The sequence below is a fragment of the Triturus cristatus genome, chromosome 10 (genome assembly GCF_964204655.1).
Source record: "Triturus cristatus chromosome 10, aTriCri1.1, whole genome shotgun sequence".
NCBI classification, from domain to species: domain Eukaryota; kingdom Metazoa; phylum Chordata; class Amphibia; order Caudata; family Salamandridae; genus Triturus; species Triturus cristatus.
The window spans coordinates 511,172,423-511,195,021 of record NC_140593.1 but is presented as its reverse complement, the minus strand read 5'-3'; the positions used below and the strand labels follow the sequence as shown (position 1 = coordinate 511,195,021).

The 22,599-nt window shown below is 42.2% G+C and overlaps 1 protein-coding gene across 1 annotated transcript in view; it reads left to right on the top strand.

Annotated features, from left to right (window-relative positions):
* RNF32 (ring finger protein 32) overlaps positions 1 to 22,599 on the top strand; it is a 321,264-nt gene that overhangs the window by 51,767 nt on the left and 246,898 nt on the right. Inside the window, exon 4 of the mRNA XM_085631972.1 lies at positions 4,922 to 5,064. Coding sequence (XP_085488098.1) covers positions 4,922 to 5,064 — 143 coding nt within the window. The remainder of the gene's footprint in view (positions 1 to 4,921; positions 5,065 to 22,599) is intronic.

Below are 22,599 nucleotides of genomic sequence, written 5' to 3'. Positions count from 1 at the left end.
TTGGAATCATGCTAGATAAGCATCTGAACATGCAAATGCACATTAGTGCTCTCACCAAAGGAGTGAACTTCCAACTGAGAGTCCTAAGGAAAATAAAAACGTTCCTACCCCCCAACGACTTCAAGATTGCGGTGCAAGCCCTAGTGTTCTCTAAACTAGTTATGGTAGCGCAACCCTCTGTGGCCTTCCTAGATCGAAGACAACGCCACTTAGGGCCTCTCTCAACTCCGCTGCAAGGCTCGTTACAGGCTCCAAACGCTATCATCACATCACGCCTGAGTTGAAATCACTAAAATGGCTCCCGTATGACGCAAGGATACATCTACAAATGTCATGCATGACCCACAAAGCTTTACATTTCAAAACCCCAATATTTCTTCTCTGGGGGCTCTAGATCCTCTAGGGGCTCTAGCACATTACTGCTCAAGCCATTGAAATTCCATAAAAAGATAACCTACAATCAAGCATTCTCAGGTATTGCACCAAGAATTTGGAACTCCTTGCCACCTGAAATAAGACGTAACTAGTCCACGGCTTCCTTCAAAAGGGAAGCTGAAGAGCTACTGATGAAGACATTTCTGGGCTAGATCCCAATCACCCTAGGACTCTCTAGTTTACACTTGTTCTTTGTTGATCTGTTATGTTTGTTATGATCTGTTATGTTCGTTTCTTGTTCTGGTTGTGATATGGTTTCCACTGCTTGAACCTTCTTAACTGCCAATATGGAAAGCGCTTTTATACCTATATGTAGTCTTGTTCGCGCTATATAAAACTTAAAAAAATAAAATAAAGGCAGTAGGCAAGTCCTTTTTTTGTGTGTGAAAAGCATACAATTGTTATTAAACTGTGTTAAAACCTGTAGGTACGTACTTTGTTACATGTAATCTATACAATTATCCTAATATTGAATGGTTTTGGTGTTGTTAGCTGCACCGACCAATCATAGGTTTGGGAAATTTGCACTGTGATAATCTTCATTAGCCTCCTGTAGGAAGATCTTGTATATCGTGTTGCTAAATCTGACCTACATATTTTTGTAGTTATGAATGTATGCCTCATGGTTGTCTTGGCAGAAATCTTATGCTCAATACAACAGGCCTGAGGTGGTTATTGTGATAAGCCTATGATAAGGTTAATGGGTCCGATTGGTTAATTGCAAAAAGGTATCCCAGATGCCATGGGTCTAATCTGTTTATAACAAAAAGTTACAGCAAAGGCAGTGTTGCTCACTTATTTATAGTGAAGCATATATTAAAGCCCATATGACTTTACAGGTGAATTGTTCCTGCACTGTGCGAAAGCCTGTATGTAGTTGGTATTTTGCTACAAGAAATCTCACAGAGTACGGTTGCAGGCAAATGTTTAGTGTTGGTTTCATCCTGTGACAAACCCTGGGCGTATTTGCTCTGTGATATACCTTCCTAGACCCTCTTATTGCTTTCAAAACAGTAATTCTGTACAAATTGCAGTTTTGTGCGTAATATTTAGCTGGGTGTGTTAAAGTGCATTTTGGATCTGGCACTTGTAATCAATAAAAATCTAAGGCATTAATATACCTAGTTAGGCCCTGATTACGAGTCAGGTGGAATTCAATGTTGAGATTTACAGGGGCGGAGTTTCTTTACCGGCCAGTATCACCATAGGGCGTTCCTCCTATATATATGGAACAATAACATCGGCAGGGGGAGCATTGCATGCTCCCTCCTTCCAAAGAAAATGCTTAGAACGGACAGAGGGACAAGGCTGTTGCATTCAAATTCTAAGTCAGAATCATCAACCTGAAAAACTGGGTCCATTCTTTTTGCACCCAGGACAAAAACGGAAGCAGAAAAAAAAAAAAAGGACCTGGAAAAAAGCAAAATTCCACACTAATTATGCTCTGCCTGACTCGTAATCAGAGCCACAGGAGGCGTTGGGTAAGCCCTCTTCATCCACTGGTGGTCTTTTCAGTTCTCATTCACGTCCTGTTTCTGTCGATGACCAAATGTAGCATTATGGAGTAGGTCAGTCCACTTCAGCCATTGCCTCTGTTCCCCTTTGAACGGTGGTATTTCACCTTATCGCATGCACATCTGCCTGAAAAAGAGTGTGCTTCTGTGTCAGGGCTAAAAAACAAGGGCTTTAGTTTTCCTTATATCCTTCTCATAGATATTCTTCCTATTTTTACTTTACTTAGAGTGTCTAGCAGTTTCCCTGATCTTGTTGCCAGGCACCTGCCGTGCTGCTTATTTCATATACAGTGCACCGCATCCCACACGGCCACTGCTTCTAAACTTAGGTGGCCATCATTGTTTTACCATTCCAAGATGGCCAAAACAGTTTCTAAATGAGAAGGCCATGATGGAACTTAAATCAATTGTTCACTATTCTAATTGGTTATTTTACTTGTTTTTTATTGCAAGCATATGCTGCCATATTTTCACAACACTTTATTTTTTTACTTTTATTCTTTTAATTTATCTTGTATATGCTTGTTGAGTTTGTGTGCTTTATTGGGAATGGGTGAATCAATGGATGCACAAATGCAAGTTTGAGTGACAGGTTGCATATGTACGACAAGTTATTGAGTGCCTAAACACTGGTTACTGATGAAGCACTTTAAGTTATGAGCCAGGCTTAATGACATTGATAGTGCTTATTTTTATTTAGAGCCAAATAGAGCATCACTTTTTGGTTTCAGCAAAGGGAGCTCCGTGCTAACTGTCTCTCATGTTGTAGTCTGCTCGGTGAAGATCTCAATGGGAACTGAAATCTACCGAAAACAGTTTTACTGAAATATTTGCCTATTACGCTGCTGCCGAAAACTATTTATTTTCAGAATTCGGGGCCGCATCTGCTTTTTGCGACTGTGTGTTCTTTTTCACTACACTGTGTAAAAGATGGAGGTATCCATAGAGCTGATTATGGTGATTTCTAAATGCCCCTTGCACAGACTGATGTTGTGGTTGACCGGACCGCCTATGGCGTAAGGGAACCTCCACGAGGGATTCTACTCGTATCCGCCAGCCCCCTTCTTCTGGCTCTCTACATGTGAGATCATGCCTTGATTTTAAGAAGCTGTGGACTTTACGCGGCTCCTTCAAACTATAAATATCCATCAAGATATGTTCAGATCCTAAGTCGAGGAATATTTATACATCATTGTGCTCGTGACTATCACTACATGCTCCTGATTACCAGACATATATGTTGCTCTATATTGGATCCCATATTTGAGGTTTCGCGCCCTCAGCTTGCACACCTCTGACGTTGTTTGCTATTAGCGGCCGGGCTCTCTAATACTTACAGCCAGTTTTATACTGTGTTGTTAAGGAGCCCTTCTACCTCACAGTTTGCATTTATATTTCACTTAAAGAAATCTTTAGATTGGATCTATGACCAATTAATAACTGTGACCTCCTGTGCCCTGACGAAGGACTTGTTGGACCTTGGTCGTTTCCGAAACGCGCGTCGGCGCTTAGTTTGTCAATTCATTGAAATGAAGGATTCCCTTTGTTATTTGTAACCCTACATGTGTTATTCAAATGTTGATGTACATTTTTTGTAATTTTGTGATGTATTTTGTCCTTTTTTTTCTTTTTTTTTCCTCTTTCTTTTATCTCTCTTTATTATGTATTGTTGAGTATTTTTGTTGTCTAAATATGTTCTGTGAGGTGTAATTTTGTGTATTGCCTATTAGGGCTATTTGAAGGATTGGCTTGTTCACTATTTTTAGTCTCTTTAATTATTGTTTGAACTGAACATATTTTTGCATATTTCTATTTTTCTATATTTGTGTTATTTAATAAACTAAAAATGAAAATATTTTCTGTGGCTAAATGAGGTTTATCTATAATCCTTTGGATATATTACCAATGAAAAATTAATAGGGGGAGTCTTTGTTGTTCTATATGTGGTTGCAGTGCAGTGCAGCTGCAAAATCAGCAATCTCAATGTAGTTAAAAGTATTTTGAAGTCAAAGTTTTTCATGAGGATTCTTTTTCGATACATTCCTAATCATAAAGAGAGGGGAGTGAAATGGCCATCCCTCTCCTAATTCCTATTTTGATTGCATGCATCAGGCTTGAGATTGCAACTCTGGTCGTAAATCATTGAACATAGCTGATCTTCGACACTAGAGAACAGCTAGGAGTCATCTGTCCACAGATAAGGGTGAAGGGCTGCTGTCCCTCATAAGCCTCCCTCACTGCCTTCACAGGCATTCTCAGGGAGTCACAGAATGCTATCTGCCTCTTGAATAATAACAAGAAAAGAGGTTTTTGCGATCTCCTTTGAATTTGCATTTGTGATGCGACTGATTAGTACATCAGTCGCATCACGAAAAAGCCTAGGCCATAAACCACTAATGTGCAAAAAACATATACCAACTGGTTTGTGACCCAGGTTTAGTACATAGGTGTAACATTGGCAAAACTGGCAAATCCCCAGGCAGGTTCGTTTTCATTAAAAGAAGAAGCAGATTGCTTGAAAAAAATCCCTTGACCTGTTGGGTGAAAAGTAGCTATTTATAGGTACTTTCTATAGGATCCAAGAATCATCATGTTGACATAAATTTTAAGAAAAATACAGTGACATTGTCTTTAATGTAGTTCTTCGTTACTCATCAAGTCTATTTGTGAGCAAGGTTCAGCTCCTGTCTTGAAATTTTTTCAATTTTCACAATCACAATCTACATATGCTGCTTATATCTATAATACAGCAATTTTTGTTTTCCATCAACAAGATAATATAATGAATATATTTTAGTGTGCTTGTACACATGCGTTGGGTTAGTCGTCCAAGTTTAATTGTCCTCAGCCGTATAGTCCTTCTTTAATCCTTTCTTTTGAATGATATTTTCTATGTTGTTTGTATTCATTTTGATTCTATTGTCATGGGAGCCACATTTTAACTCCAGATTTGTTTTGCTGTCTATCTTAAGCTCAAAAGTTAGGACTAGTCGAAGCTCCGCCTGCACCTCTGACAACAGAAGAGTGGGCCAAAGTGAAGCATAGGTCCGTAAAACATGGAGACTCCTTGCAGCCTTGTGTGATCTGCAGAGAAGAATTTGAACTGCATCCACAGGTATGGTTAACCTTCATGCTCAATGAAAGATTTTATTCAAACTTTAATTTCACGACATGCAGTAAGAAAGTTCCATAACACACTACCATAGAACATACGGTTTGTCACATGTGTATCACTTTCTCTTTAAATCCAACTAGAGACTTATCATTTGTGCTGTAAAGTGGGCTTTCTTGGAAACATACCATGGTGCATCATTTTTAATGAAGTGCTACAAACATTTTTGTAGCTCAAAATATTAGCTTTTTGTAACACATTTTTCATGCCAGGATGGTTGCAAATTTTTATTACTGTTAATATATGTAAATGTGTTCGGACTAGTTCTCTCTCCCGTTTTTCGGTTGTAGTAAATTTTACTTATTGCTTTACATCTAGCGTTGTTATGGAATTGAGTTGCATACATAAGTAGTTCCCAAATTTTCATTTGCACTCTAGTCAGACTCTAAAAAATTGATTTGAGGCCCACAGTGGCCGAGTGGAAAGTCGGAAGACAAATAAAACTCCACATGCCCTTGACAAAGGTGTTTGGGGGCTGGATGGGGTTAGACAAATTCGTACTACCCCCACCATTGGGCAGGATGGGCGCTTGGGGACCCCTATTAATTAGCATGTACTTTTAATCTCTCAAATGGGAGAGTCTCACAGAAGAAATGTAACCCCATCCTAAACTTTGGGAAGAGTAGGGGTGAAATAAAACAGTCTTCCGACCATGAGAAAGATGGAAACCTTTATTTGCATTCTTACTCTCCTTGCTAAGGACATGAAAAGTTAAATGTTCTCCTTCCCCACCACATTGCCTGAGGGTGTTGAGAAGAGTATTTGATGTATAGACTTCCCTTTTGCCCAAGGGCAAGAGGAAAAGGAGAAAGCCTGCATCAGCTACAATCTGCCCTGGTGTAGCACCTCCGTTCCTCTCAATCACCAAGTGCAAGGGGGATTTACAATGCCCCGCCTTGCCCAAGTGTAGGGGTGCCCCGCCCCAGGCATTGCTCAGGTGCAGGTTTTGACTTGGGTTCCTTCTCCCCATGCCTTGCTCAAGCGTGAGAGAGAAATAAAAAAAAAGGAAAGCAGTAGTTGCCACCTGCCTTACTCCTCCAAGGCCTGCCGAATGCTGTGGATCATAGAGAAGCAGGGCAACACAAAACCAACTGCTCTGTTTGTAGTTGTGAACAAAGCGTTGGGGCAGGTGTGAGCTGCTTTACTCCTCCATGGAATATAGCATTTGACGTGTTGCGGAGGATCAAGGCTGCTGCCACCATCGCTCTATTCGCCATTGATAGCAAAGCAGTGGGCAACATGTAAGTGTCTCTTTCTTTCGTGGCCATGGGGACGAGGGGCAATGGGACCAACCATGTACTTCTGCAAAGTGGGGGGGCGGGTTTAAGACTACTAGTGCCCACCCCGCCTTTCTTCTGTCTTTGGGCAAAGTGGACTTAGGGGTTGGGATGTGCTTGGTCAAGTAAAGGGTGTGGGTAAAAATAAAAAAAGTCTCCAACTCTTGAGCACGGCTGGGGTGAGGCGAAAATTCCTGAACCCCCATATTGGACAAGGCAGCTGGGCATAAGGCCACTAATGCACCTTCACATGAAGTTGGTCCGAGTTAGGGGTGTGGCAAAAAGGAAAAAGAAGATATTTCCCATGCCTTACATAGGCAATATGGGTAGCTGTCATTAGATACCCTTGTGCTCTGTGTGTTAAGGATACTCATGCCCCATCCTCACTCTTCGGCAGTGCAGTAGACATTTTATTATACACCACCACCCAATTTAAACCCACTGTCTGCCCAAAGAAAAAAACACATAGGAAACATCACACACCTACGAAACAACCATTAGATGCCTAAACATAGTCAACATCCCATGCCCACACACCCAAATATCAGCCAACACTCACCACACACAGATGTCCACACAACCACCATCAGCTGTACTCGCACAATAATCTCTCTCTCTCTCTCTCTCTCTCTCTCTCTCTCTCTCTCTCTCTCTCTCTCTCTCTCTCTCTCTCTCTCTCTCTCTCTCTCTCTCTCTCTCTCTCTCTCTCTCTCTCTCTCTCTCTCTTCTCTCTTCTCTCTTCTCTCTTCTCTCTTCTCTCTTCTCTCTCTCTTCTCTCCCCTCCCCCCCCCCCACAGGGTCTGGCCTCTTGGCAGGCCAGATACAGTCCACAAAGCTGCTGCATATGTCCTTTGGCCATGTGCACACCGCTCTGAACAAGGCCTACAATTGCTAATCCTTCCTTCTACTAGTCCGGGAACCAACCCTCATGTAACTAAAGCTGTAGCACATGGCCTTTAGCCATATGCTCTGGGTTGTGGAAGCAGAGGTTGGCTTGCAGTTAGACCCAGTGCCAGCTTCTAGGTTTCTGGACCAGTTGCATATGGATGTTGGCATGTGCAGCAGGCTCTGGGCATAGAGCTTGGACTACTGTCCCACCAAACCATCAGTATGTGTCCTTCACTATGCACAACGGCACTAGGTGCAGGGCCTTGCCTAGAAAGGTTGTTAATTTCTGCCACATGACCCTGACTCCCCAAAACCAGTTCTTGTCATGCAGGCACCTCCTACAGTGACTGAGGTCCTTTGAGCTTTGAAATGGAAGGGTGCGACAATATTACAAAGAAAAGCAAATGGAATGGTACTGAGACTTGAGATCCAAGATTGCTTGATCATGGTCATGTACTGAGCTATGGCATGATTAAGACGTGAGTATGGTTTAGTGCCAACCTGGACAAAGTTGTATGGTAGAGCCTGTGGAGCCATGGGCCATACACTGCTGGAGAGAGTGACTAGGTGGTTTTCTTCTTTTTTGAAAGGCCGTCAGCGATCTGTCTGGTCCCCAACTATCTCAGCTGATATTCTTTCGCTGAATGTTGGGGTGCCTCAGGGCTCAGTTTTGAGTCCAACTCTTTTTAATATTTATATGGCACCACTGGCACCTCTAGCGGAGAAACTCGGGGCAAAGATTATAACCTACGCAGATGATTCCCAACTTTTGTTCACGTATGAAAAGGATGAGCCGCTAAATTAAAGCTTAATACACCAATGCCTGACTAAAGTGTTTGATTGGTTTCGACAGAACCAACTGTCATGCAATTCTGCCAAAACTGAAATTATCTTTTTTGGACACACCCCGTGTGATGAATGGCGGAATTGGTGGGCCCAGGATCAACCTTCTCCACCCAGTCCTGTCGCCACTGTGAAAAATCTCGGAGTCATGCTTGATTCGGATCTTTCTATGAAGTCGCAGGTTCAATCTGTGGCTGGCACATGATTTAGGCTCCTAAAAATGATAAGGGACTTCTTACCACTGTTGCCACTGTCCCATAGGAAGATGGTAGTCCAAGCCTTGATTATGTCAAGGCTGGATTATGCCAATGTATTATACCTGGGCATCCCGAACTATTTATTGGGCCGCCTACAGGTTGTGCAAAATGCGGCAGCCAGAGCGATCTCTTTGGTTGGGCCTAGGACTCACATGGCGAGTCATTTGAAAGCCCTACACTGGCTACCAGTGAAAAATAGGATTGATTTTAAGTCTCTTGTGCTGGCCTTTAAGGCTCTTCATAACAGTGTGGCTCAGTACATCAGAAAGAGAATTACGCCCTATATCCCAGCCAGGACTTTGAGGTCATCGGCTCAACATTTGTTATTGGTGCCAAAATTCTTTCGGACCAGGAAGGGGGGACGCTCCTTCCAGGTGGTAGTGGGCAGATTATGTAATTTGCTGCCTCTTTCCCTCAGACAAGAACCAGAGCTTCTTGGCTTCAGACGCCAACTTAAGACCTGGCTGTTCCATCAGTAATGAATGCTGTGTAGGACTGTGAGTGACCAGGGTCTCCTTTCCAAGGGGTACTTCTCAGCGCCGGGACACTCCTTGGAGTAGCCGTGCGCTTCACAAATCCCCCATAACATAACTAACCTTGTGGGTATTGCTCTCTTAAGAAACTGTCAAGCATTTCAGTGATAGATCTAAACTGTTGCGTCTTTGGCAGACTAATGGTTTAAATAGCCTTGTGTAGATGAAACAGTTGAGTCTTGACTCTGTATTTCTCATCTCTTCTTCCACTTTTAATATTGCCTTCTTGTGATGATAATGTCTTTGAGACGTTTATGTGGGTCTCACATGCACAACTCTATGAATGGAGTCTAGGTAGGCTACACTGAATACCTTCTCTGTCTGCCCCTAACTCCTTAATTTGAATATTATTTCTACATGATCTGTTCTGATTATCATTCTCCATAAAAAAATGGGAGAATGTGCAGGTCTATTAAAACTGGTCCCTGGCCAATTCTTATACTAGTGATTAAATCTTTCAGACATAAATGCTTCTAAAAAACAGTCCTCTCTCCCAGCTCCTTGATTTTGTTTTGGTTCCTGCGGGCCCTTCCTGGCATCTGATTTCACTGTGGGCATTACCTTCTTGATATCCTTAAAGAAGAAGTCCATAAAACGTTCATGTGATCTGTGACAAGGTGGGGTCAACTGCAGAGGGGAGCCCCAATGATATGGACTGGTGGACTGCAACATCCCCCTCTCCCCCTCTTGTCTCTCCCCAACAGGACGAATGGAGTTCACCGTCCCTTCCGCTGCTGGACACCTCAGAAGAATACGGAGAGGGCTCCTTTAACTGGGGAATCTCTCACAATGAGACTCCGCCCCCGGATGACATCATCGCGTTCAGCGCGATAAGGAGAGGTGATACCAGGAAGTAGCGGTGTGCTACTACCGGAGAGGAGGAAGGCATGGTGAACCAAGCGTTGGGTACTATTGAGGGAGAGAAGCATCCAAAGAGAGACCAGACAGTGTGGCCGTATCGTCAGGAGCCCCGGGAGTGCCAGGAGGCCAACGGCACCGCGAGTCGCCCAGCCACGCTCCAGGAGGAGTGTGGCTTTCTAAGGTACGGGAGCGATTCATGGGCTAGATTGGGAGAAGGGATAGGCGTACGGTATCATAGCCGGGTCCCTCTCTATACTACCCACCTTCACCCTACCCTGAGCACCATCACTTTCATGTAGATGTGTGTCGCGGTATGCGGTCCCCCTTCACTCCCCACCCCACGACTGTGTTCTCAGCCCTATCCATATACCCGTTCTCCTCTCCTCTTTTCTCCCCAACACCATGGAGTCACCCGGAAGCTGACGACCTCGACAGCGGGAAGAAGACCGGACAGCGCCCCGGAGAGGACAGACCTCAACACACTAGAAAGAGCAGTCCCCTCTCTCCCCTATCGGACTGGCTTCCAGAAGGAGGCGTGTATTAGGAACAATAAAACCCTCACTTCCACGACTTGGTTTCTGTCCTGTTCTTCCCCCCCGTTACATGATCATATTGTTCCTTATTGTTTTCCCTTGTTGGACTTCTTCAAATTGGCCTTTGTTTTGGGGTAAACATTTTGCATATTTTGGGGCAGATTTTACCTATTTGTACCCTTCATATTGCACTGTTGTAGTTATAGGGAGGTACACCAGGGTACTGGAGAATTCATGAAGTAGGATGAACCAGCAGATTGCTCTGAAGTTTTATCTTACTTTGCATCATATTGTGTGTCAGGAGGACTAGGCGGGCAGTTTATACACTCACTCTGTGTACTGCTATTCATTTCCACCCCTGCCTCCCTCTGCGTTTAGTGTTCTTACTCCTCACTCTGTTGAAATCACCCTTATTTGTTTTATCACTAACTGTTCAGCTTTGGCCACTAATGATGAAGGCACCTAAAGTGTCCTCCTTTTCTTCCAAAGGTAAAATGTTCTTGTATCTTTAGAGGGGTGCACTTTCAAAAATGGCTAGTGGAAAGCATGGGGGCCTATCTCACTCATTCAAGTTCCCACTTCAGCTCCACTCTGCTTTACAGATTGTTTTTCAAGGCAATTGCTTTTAGTTCTCCTTCTGGGGTTTGTTCATTACATTCTGGGCTGAGTTAGGAAGCCCTGGCTAATGGTCCCTGCCTGTTTCTGCGACGCTGAGCCTCCAGGGCAAGAGAACTGTTGGATCTTGGGTTGGTTGGCCAGCATGGCCCTTTGAACAGTTACATTAAAGCTGGTGACACTTCACAGACTCACCTAAGGAATAACCAGACCACTACATCATGGGGACTTCAAACTCCTAGCTGTGGCTCTCATACTCTTGCATGGACTGGGAATAGAGCAGTTAATTTATCTCACGCTGTGTCTTCAGTGCATCCCCACATCTGTTTTGGCCCCATGTAAGGAGCAGATGAGGTCAGAACTTGTTGCCAACATCCTACTACTCGTGCAAGGGCAGACCAGATTAGCAGACTTACTATAGAAATACTGCTTCAGTCTTAATTTTTCAGCTCATGTGGTTCTGGCCCCACAGGAGGGTGGGGTCTGCTTCCCAGACCTCTGATACAGTGCATGGTGTCTTCCCATCATCCACACTGAGCTCTTTTGTTTATTTTCCCCACTGCTGGCACCAGCTTGACTCGGGGCAAGACCTGTCACACTAGCTTATTTTGTTCAGAATGACACTTGTGCTTCAATCCGTCCAATGGTCACATTGGCTCACCTGTTCTTCTTGGCTACCACTTCTGCCTGGGGTCTGATAGGATTTTTGGGGTTCTCAAGGAGTTCACTGTTGGGGGGTCCAGTAGTGCCCTATGTTGCTTTTCTCCCCAGCGCTACACATTTCTACATGGTCTTCCTGTCAAGCATGCTGCATTATGGAGGCTGCTGCAATGAATTTTTCATGGGTTTCCAAGCACGGCTCAGAGTAGGGCTCTCAAAGTTCGATAAAGTCCTGCATGTTCTGAAGACCCCTTTGGTTTTTTTTTAATGGTCAGGTTCCAGGTTGCATTTCCATCAGATTCTCTTTGCTCTGAAGACTTGGTGGTGGATTCAGGTACACTTTTCAGCTGCTAAACATAGAGGTTGTGTCAGAACTCAATGGTTAAACATCCTTCTCCATCAGGTTGCAAGCTACCTCCTACCTTCGTCTTGCCAATATATTTAGTTTGATTGTTTGTGTTAATATTGGGTGTTGCTCTTGACCTAATATACGTTAAGGAAGTGTTTCTGCCTCTGTCCTTCTTGAATACTGCCAGCTCCTCATGCAGACTATTATGTTTTTTCTGCCTTCTGTCCCTGTATTTTTTTTATGGCAGATATTAATATATGTGCAACCAGATCTCCTCTTCTTTTCTCTCAACACATTTACTTTTCTCTTTGACTTTCTGACCTGGAGTTTGAGGGAAAGATCGTTAATATTTCAGTTATCACCTTTGCATTGATATTATGCTATCCATGTGTTAGACCTGTCAGCCTTAGGGTGGTCTTTCCTCAAACGTCTTTTTGCCTCCCTCCTCCATTTTTACTGACCTCATTTTTGCTGGCCCTAAGACTCTGTGCACTTTACCACTGCTAACCAGTGCTAAAGTGCTGGTGCTTTCCCCTTTAAACATGGTAATATTGGCTTATACCAAATTGGCATATTTAATTTACTTGTAAGTTCCTAGTAGAGTGATACCGCATGTACCCAGGGCCTGTAAATTAAATTCTACTAGTGGGCCTATGGCACTGATTGTGCCACTCACTTGAGTATCCCTTTAAGCATGTCACAGGCCTTCCATTGCAGAGCCTTTGTTTGCAGTTTTAAACTGTCATTTCGACTTGGTAAAATAAAACTTTTGCCAGGCCCAAACCTTCCTTTATAATACACGTGTCACCCCTAGTGTAGACCCTAGACAGGCCAGAGGGCAGGGTGCAATGTATTTAAAAAGTAGGATATGTACTTTAAGTTTTGAATGTCCTGGTAGTGAAACACTCGTAAATTCGTTTTTCACTACTGCAAGGCCTATCTCTCCCATAGGATACTATTGGAGTTGCCTTATTACATTGAATAAGTGTAATTTCCAAATGGGAATGAATGACCTGTTCAAGTTTGGTATCTCTGAAATCACAATTTAAAATCCTAACTTGTGGTGAAGTCTGATTACAGTTCTGAAAATGACACTTTTAGAAAGTTGGCATTTTCTTGCCTTATCCATTTAGTACCTGGAGTCTGTCTCTGGTCACATGACTGGGTGTAGCTGACAGTTGAGCTATGTGTATTGCACCTAAACAGCCACATACAATAGGGAGCCAGGATGGAAGGGAGGAGCAGGGCACAGCCCAGTTTGACCTAAAAGGCTGTGTCCTGCCTCTACACAAAGGGTTGGAAGAAGAACTGGACCTGCAACTTCATCTTAAACCCAGGACCCCAGAGTGACTCCAAGGGCTAGCCTGCTGGCCTCCTGATCTGAGCCTTTGTGACATAAAAGACTCCCCAGCCGGCCCCTGGACTCAGTTGTAGTGAGTTCCTGACCCCCAGTTGGTGCCCCGCAGATCTTGGACCCTTTGTGTGGCTCAGTTCTCCCTAAATCAATACTTTGGGCCCTTTGACTACGAATTGGCCTGTTCACACCAAGATAGTGCCGCTTGCACTGAAATTCAGCACGAGCAGCTGCCAGCCATCTCTTCACACAGAAGCATTGACAGTCCACTGGGGACAGCCTCCGCGAAGCTTGAGTACACTCGTCTGTTACATCCATAAAGCTCCTGACGCCCACAATGCTCTCCTTGCAACCCTCTCCAACACAAAATGAACTCATGGCACAAAACATGAGAAGGTAAAACTTTGGCGAGATTAATCTGGGACTATATCCGACCCCCCCTGTATCGTGGTAAACCTGAACTTTTGACTTTCACCTGGTCCAGAGCGACCAGATAGCTACAGTTGGTCCTTTATGCTTTTGGGTGCTATTTTTCATTTTAAAATTCATAACTCTGGTTCTACTGATTTGATTTGGGTTGTTGTGGTCTTATTGTGTTTATTAAAGTAAGCTCTATTTTCCTAACCTGGTGGGGAATCCTTTTTGTATGGTGTTTTCACTATTGTACTGTTTGAAGTGTTGCCCAAATACTTTACATATTGCCTCTAACTTAAGCCTGACTGCTCTGTACCAAGGTACAAGGGGGTTGGGCACAGGTTAATCTATGGTGTGCTTGTGCCTTACCCTGATGAGGATTGTAGTTGCTGCTTGACCAGGGCTCATACCCCAGTCAACCAACATCCCAATTTCTTACACCATGTGATACGCTTTCTTATGTATGTATTTGTCCTGGTTTTGTCCCCCATCCTTTTCGTGGTTCAGTTTTAATTTCTGTAAATTTCAGTGGGCATGACGGGGTCAGTTTCTGATTTTCGTGTGATGACTAATATCAATCAATCAGGGTTTTTATAAAGCGCGCTACTAATCCGTGAGGGTCTCAAGGTGCTGGGGAGGAGGGGGGGGGGGGGGTGCAGCTCCGGTTCGGTCCAAGAGCCATACTGTCATGCATGCGGTTGTAGAGGCAGTTTCCAGTCTTAACCGTGAATGGAGGTGCTTTAACTTGCATTCAATTTCTGCTCTTCTGAAGCTATGTCCGGGGCATTGGTAGTTTTGGAGACAGTTTAGTGGGGATTAGAACATAAATTATTTTCTCAGGCCATCCTATTTCTTGGGAAGAACAGAGAAAAGTACGGTTGGGAGGTATCAAATACCAGGAAACAGCTTTGACAATCTAACAGCAAGGGCTTTAGTGCTTGAAAATGTGCTTGGGCAGACATGAGAGTGAAAAAAATGTTAAGTGCTGCTCAGTCCTACAGAGTAGGTGAAAGGAAAATAGAAGAGGCCGTTCTCCTTCACTGGGGAATGTTCTTTATGTCGTTGTTTAACTACTTCCCCAAAATCTTCTAACGTGGATTGGGCTAATAACTGGCTTTGACTTCATGCTCTCTAGCCCAGCTCACCAGTTAGTAATGAATCCACTCTCTTTTCTCAGATTTTGCATGACATTGCTTCTCCCGCTTTTCTGTACTGAAGCAGGACAAAGGTCCTATAAGATAGGAGTAGTCTGATTTCTCTTCTCTCCCACAGCAATCTTGTTTCCGAGGCTTGGAACTTTGGTTGGGCTCTCAGTGTCTCACTTCTGTGCAATTTAGCAGGCTAGAGGCAGCACGTTCACACTTGCGGCTATAGCTTGTTATGTCACCAGGAAAGGGAAGTGGAAGTCACTAGCTGTGCTGCATACATCTGAAACCTTAATGTCCTCCTAAACATAGTAACTTATTAAGTTAACTTCCAAATTATATTATTTGAATTAACTTATTGCATCATTCAGAGAATAACAAAAGTTCCCCAAAATGATCTATCCCTGCTTTAAGCTGCCAATAAAATAGCAGAGGTGTAAGGGAGAGTCATACATAACACTGACTCTCGTCCCGGTCCCAAACCTCATAAAAAATACATGGCTTCCTGACACATCTTGCCTGAATCTGTACCTCTTCGTAAGCCCCTCACTGCAAGGATCTTTGTTTCATTCATTGCCATTTCAGTGATTAAATATGTCGTAATATTGTTCCTTAAGTTGTCCTCCAGTCTACTAGTTCGAAAAATAGAAGGAAGCCACTACTTCTCATAGCATATGTGACCATGTCTACTGGGACGGAAGAAGATTTGATCTAATATAGATCTACCCTTGTACCTAAGTTTTCAAGGGTTCCCAGAGTTCTATCCAAAAACTGATCACCTTTTCTGAGCTCATTGTATAGGTGATTTTTTTATGAGGTAAACAAGGGACCGTTTATCTTTACTGTTTCTGGCTGAAGGTGCCTGTCCTGTCACACATGATTTGTCTGGACCACACAGTACTGCTCTTAAACATTTTGATTTATCATTCCTGCTGAATGAAACACGATTATCCAATTTAAGCTTATACATTGAAAAAGCTTTTTCACAGATTCATGACAGTTGCCGTAATTTATTACCAGCATTCACTCAGAGAATAATAAAAATCCTTCAAAGCCTATAAAAGTCAAAAGAGATTTTTTAGAGGATACCATTTGCTCATCTTTCACCGTCAAATGGTAAAATAATACCGTTTGTGGGTTTTTTGGAACAATCATGAAATTCCCACCAATTGGTACTGTTTGAAAATAGTAGAGCCATGACACCAAATCGTCTTGTGGGGTCCAGGTATTGACTTTACATAGCCCAGAAGGGCAGTCAGCGGCAGCACCCCTAGCAGATATTCCATCATTTGGATAGCGACTGTATTACTTGCTGCCTAGGGCAGAACCAAGGTAGGCATATAACATCTACATTTGCCATCTTGCATATGGGTCAGTTATCAGTCAGGAAACCTATATTATCTATTTTATTTGGAGTATGATATACTCAGTGCAGGATTTTATGATGTAACAGTTTGAGCCTATACTTGAGTGACACTACTGTGTTTTGCATTCATCTATTATTTCTCCCTCAATGTCTATCTTCCCAACTCAATGTGCTGGGAGTGGATTAATTGCTACACACTTAGATCAGAGTACCATTTGACAACCCAGTGTGTGGAGTCTGTATGATCTGTGTTAGGGGTTTAAATTGGATTGGTTCATCCGAAAGTGCGGAACTTCTCGTGCCCTGGTTGCATAGTGTAAAGTATAGTATCTCTATCAATTTTATATTGTTTGAGTGTCAAGAACTTTCCCTCCATGTATACATTTCGTATCTGTTGAGGGCCAGCTGTGAGAAGAGACTCTGCTACCAAACCCTCCAGTGTCTGGAGATAATTCATGCTACTTTAATACAGATTTCTACTAGCGGTCAAGAGTGCCCACGATGGGGAGAAACATGTCTCCTTCCAAAACGAACATATTGATGTATATTTTTAGACAGAGCATGTGTTGGAATATTCACTGTGGAGGATTTAAGTAGACGATATCTTAACAACTGGGTATGGTAAAGATGAACTGGAAATCTTTAGAGTGTATTTGACAGTGTCTCACTTTTTCATCAAAAGGACACTCACCAAGGACAATATTGGAGCTCATGTTTTAAACACTACAAACTAATAACTGATTTGTATACCAATGGAACGAGTAGAAACCGACTGATAACCACTAGTAGTTTATAACCCAAAACATTGATTGGAAATTTTCCATAGACCCATTTAAGAATAAAAAGTATCATGTTTGTAAATATTCACAATGTTAACAGGAATTATTGGGCACATTTTCAGCCCTGTGGTATTCTGATGAAATTCTTTATGAATTCGGTATTTGTGTGCTGGGCAAACAGGCGTGGCTGGTTTAAAACCATACAACAGAGCTTCAAACTTAAAATATATCTTGCCATTCGTACAATAGACATACCAGGTAGGCAGGATTGTACAACAACATCAGAACATTTATCTCATTAAGCCAGATTTTCCCCAGTATGTACAAGAAAACCTATGATGGTGTGCACACTGAAATGTAATCTTAGGGATGAGTTAATAAATGTTGATGTCAAACGAAACGAGACAACTGTAAAATCCTCATGTTTGGGATGCAGTTACTGTAATATAGTTATAAAGCGTTCCATTTTGAAATATCTAGAATGTAAAAGGCATATATGAATGAACATAAATCAACAGTTCAAAACAAGGATATGAGATCCAGTCTCTCCAGAGATTTTATTGACTATCACCCCAGGAAAACACAAATGCGTTTCCTTGTATGAAAAGTATGTAACCCCAAAGGAAGAGGTAATGCAAAAACATTATTATTAAAAAGCTAAGGCTGGTGTATTAAACTTTTATATACAGTGAGGCAGTTTGGATTAAATGAGAAGCAGAAATTGTCATGTGTTCTGTAATCATGGTGAGAAAAGCGCAAAAAGAAAAGAGATTAAGCGTTAATAAAATTCCTTGAAATTAAAAGACGGCAGGGCTTTTGCAAGAGTATGCAATCTCCGGGTTTTTAGTGGAAAAGAAAGCCAGGCGTGCCTCCATTTGAATGGATAGCAACCATTAGTCCAGCAAGAAATGCATGGCTGAAAGGTATTTTTTGTTTTCTAGAAGTGCAGTAACCATTATAGGACATTTACTTAACCATACAGCTTGTGGGACTCAATAGCATTATGTTATGTTATGTTAATGGCAATTTCTAAAACGCACATTCACCAGCCGGTCTCTTGGTGCTGGGTTGTTAATACTGCCTTGATCCATGGTTATTGATAAGCCTGTTTTAATAACCATGTCTTCAGAAGCTCTCTGAAACTGGTGTAGTTAGAAGTGGACCTAAGATCCAACGGCAGAGTATTCCAAACTCGAGGGGCAATGACGGAAAACCTGCGTCCTCCAGTCCACTGTTTTTTGCACGGAGCCACCACCAAATAATGTAGATGGCTAGATCTCAGATTTCTGGTAGGACGATACTTGCTGATCCGGGCTTATATGTTGTTGATTATTTTCCAAGAATTAATATTGTTTTGTTTCTGTATTGTGCTTAGGTTTAACATCATCCGTGTGAAGAAGTGGATATTATTTCCCGAAAGGCGTAGAGTTGTTTGAAAATTAACTATAATGCATGTGAAAGACGATAAATGAAAGGCATCATATATCTTGAGTTATTTATTAAGCGATTGTACATAACAAGAATAATTTCTGAATAATTGTGACTAGAAAAGCTACCTTGAGAAAAACATGGTTTTAGTATTATCCATTGTTGTTATTGAGTTTAATAGGGCACCATGGATATGTGATGTTCATTACCGAGTTTGTACTTGCTCATCAAGATGAGGTGACCATTGTGGAAGAATTAAGCAACGTCTGACAGACTAGGGGGCAGTCAGACGAAGTAAGCCAAGACAAAGCAGGCGAACTTGTAGTATAATAAAAAATAATGTTAGTTCTGTTTCCATATTAAAAGTAGTTGCCCAGTGATTTGTAGCCCTTCATGTTGCCTAGAGTAGGCTTAGCTTTAATTTATATTCAAGATATTTGCTTTAGCAAACTGTTGGCTGAGCAATTGATGGTGAGAAATATTTTGAGTTGCCATCTGAGTTTACACATGTATTACCATTAAAAGGCGGGCCTGAATTTCCCCGCATACAAAGTACTGTCCGCTAAAATTTGAAAATGGGTAAAACGGTCAGACAACATACCCCAGAGCGATTAATGATGCGGCCAAAGAGCTTTCTGAATGAGAGAATGCGGAGGGTCTTTAGCAATCAGCACTCACGATACTCGGCCTGCCAAAGAATGTGTGGATGCCTTAAGCAACCTTGATTCTTTGGGTACAAGGGGGTGAGCATCCAAGACTGAAGCAAGACGGGGTGTGGGGAGTCTGGTTACAGTGCAATACTGTAATCAAGTAAGCAACAGCTAGATTTCACACTGTGGATACAAATCAGCAAGAGGTCCCAGCAGGTCCAAGGCCAGGAAATGTTCAGTGGTCAGCTCCAGTTTATATACATATTGGTTGGTGGATGGAAATAGACCTGCCCCATCAATATACACGAGTCTTTAAAATTCAGCGGTGTTAGACGATCAGGCAAGGGGCAGTTTTTCTTCCTGAGAGAAGGATTTGGGTTTTAAGAGCCTGTGCATAATTGCAGTGGCTCTAAAGAAAGGGCTGGGAGACCAAGGGCCACCAACCGAAAGGGATGACCATGAGCAGCACCAGAGCTCCAATTTGAGGCGGTCCCCTTAGGAACTCCAAAATCTCTGCCAGAAACGTAAAATTGAAAGAAAGAAAAAAGGAGAGAGCTGGCATTACTTCCGGGCTGTTCCTGGACTTCCATCCCTAGACATAACAGCGGCCAATAGCAGCTCCTGGGTGTGCACCAGAGACCATAGTAGAAGGGTCGGACTGGCCCATGTGGGCAGTCAGGCAGTTCCTGATAGGCTGATCTGAAAGGTCAGTGTATGGGCCGATGTTTTGGGTGTTTGTGGGACCCTGTTATGGTCTGCTGGGCCGGTTTTCACTATTAATTTCCTTGTTATTAAAAGAAACATTGCCTGTAGCAAGTTCAAAACCTTGTAGTTTTCCAGATCTTACAAAAACACAGCGTGCCTTTAGAATTTCAAAACTGCCCCGATTTACCAACCTGAGCCACTTTTTTAGTTATCTAATTCACTAATGGGACCACTTTTATTTTGGTGCCCAGGCCTATTTTCTGCCCTTGGCCGACCCTGCATATTAGACTTTGCTGCAGACAGGTACATATGTGATTAGAAAGTGTGTTGAGACATTCCTGACCCAATTCCCAAATGGTGTGTGCGCCTAAATGAAAGTAAGTGCACAAATAGGGTATGTGACTGCAAATTCAACTCTGTGTTTCACAAAATGTTGATTTTGCTCCTTTAGTTGGAGCTACTCCAACATGTAATTAGATCGATTTGGTGTAATTGTGCGTGTAAGTATATGCCTGAACAGGAGCCTTTGCTGGATATTTCAAGCCAAACAACCACATAAGGATGTATTCACAAGTCTTTTGCAGTTAATTTCGTAACCTGAAAAAAACTGATTTACTCATGGGAGCGTGGTTGTGAATTCCTCTTCGTGGTAGAAAGGAAAATGGCAAGTGGTTTCTCTACCAGGGAAGTGTTTTTCTGTTGCAGGGGAAACTGCAGCGAGTGTAAATGGATAACTTTTACTTCATGAAAAATATATACATCTGAACATGTAAACGTTTATGCCTGTGAGTGCACCCGGGAAGTTCCGACAGTCTCATCTCCCCAGGGGACCTCCTAGAATTCTTTGTCACTTGCAAGAACAGGCCGTGCAGTAGTGAAAAATGAATTTAAAAGGGCATTTAAAGGTTAAAAGTACATATCATACTTTTTAAATACACTGCACCCAGCCCTCTCAGCTGTCTAGGGCCCACCATAGGAGTGACAAATGTATTAAAAAGGAAAGGTTGGGCCTGGCTAAAGGTTAACTTTACCAAGTCGTAATGGCCATTTAAAACTGCACACACAGGCTATGCAGTGGTAGGCCTGAGACATGTTTAAAGTGCTTCTTAAGTGGGGGCACAACCAGTGCTGCAGACCTACTTGTAGCATTCAATTTACAGGCCCTGGGCCTTGAAGTGTCTCTTTACTGTGGACTTAGAAGTAAATTAAATATGCCAATTGGGTATAAGCCAATATTACCATGTTTTAGGTAAGGAGAACAAGTACTTTAGCATTGATGAGCAGTCCTAAGGCCAGCAAAAGCGAAGCCAGAAACAACAAGAGGTCTCAAGGTAAAATAGAGGAGAAAACCACGCCAAGGATGCCAGGTCGAACAAGTATTTATATATTCTAATTAGAAATCGCCTGTAGATAACAAGATGCCTGGCGCTATGATGGCCACCTCAAGTAATAACGCCAGGTCTTTTCAATGCCTTACTCCTAAGCATTGACAAAGCCAATAGGTCTGTATTGTTGCATCCTAGTTAGACTAGTCAGCGTTGCCAGTGCTTGTTTTGTTGTGGCTACATCCTGCGTGTTTCTTTAACTGTCCTTCCTGCAGGATAAGAAAATACTGTTCCTGAAAGCTTTTTCCTGCAGCTGGCTGCCAGCCATTATTCCTTTTATGTGTGCCCGCTCAATAGTGCATAAGTGCTCTAGTTTCATTTCTTCCCTAGGTCTTCCTATCAATAACACCCAGCCAGCTTTTGTATTCCTGTGTGTCCATCGAAGATATGTGGTGGGAATTTGGGTCAAATAATTGTGACATTTACGTCACCTCTTTTATCTCAGTCTCTCTAAAATGTAACATGTAATCTGAGTGTAATCTCAATGGCAAAATAAAACAGTTTCAAGTTAGTTTTTAATAGCAACATCCAGTTAGTGAGCCAAGGGACAAACACCAGCAGGTACCCTAATTTCTTTATTGTAAGCACCAGTTACACTTTACTAAATATTAGTTCAGAATGTACATTTTCATGAATGCACTATGGGGCTCATGTCAAGTCATTATTTGATGTATTCATATATCTCCTTGGCATTAGGTTTATGTATAAATACTAGTACTAAAGAGTATAAAGTTTAACTCGTGTAACCTTCCACAAAACGGTCTACTCCATATTTTTGAAGACTTTCAGCTCTGGTTTCTTTTTTGCTGCATTAAAAAATAAATTAGCAAAGCCAATCGATCTGTCGTTGGATGCTAGCCTTTTAGCTTTGTCAATGTTTGCTTTGTTTTGCTATGATTTTTATAAAGCATGGTTCTGGGAGCTGCCCAGCTCTTGTCAAATATTAAAATCAGAGGGAAAAAAAAATGAAAAACGCAATAATATTTTTTTGTGTCTCAAAAATAACTCTTTGCCATCGAAGTCAGTGGCACTAAAAGGAACTAGTTTGTATACGATTGTACTACGTGTAAAAGAGTAGAATTCAATAACACAGTATAGTTAGCCAATGGCTTAAGTGAACTGACCCATTGCCCCATATTGTATGCTGTAGTTGGCAGAATAAACATTTGATTGACACAACAACAGGCTAATGGATGAAGAGGGCTGGCTAAAAGCCCATATAAGTAAATTGTATTTAATTTTACTGAAAGCTAAAGGTCGTGACTAATACCAGACCTAAAAAAAAAAAGATATTTTCACGTTCATTTACTTTAATCGTGTGGTAATACCACGTGCTTATTTTAGAGGTAAGACACTACTTCAAGATTTAGAGTCTAGGTTTTACAAAGGTGCAGATACCTTTGCAGAATGGAATAAATGTCGTGTAATCAGGTTAA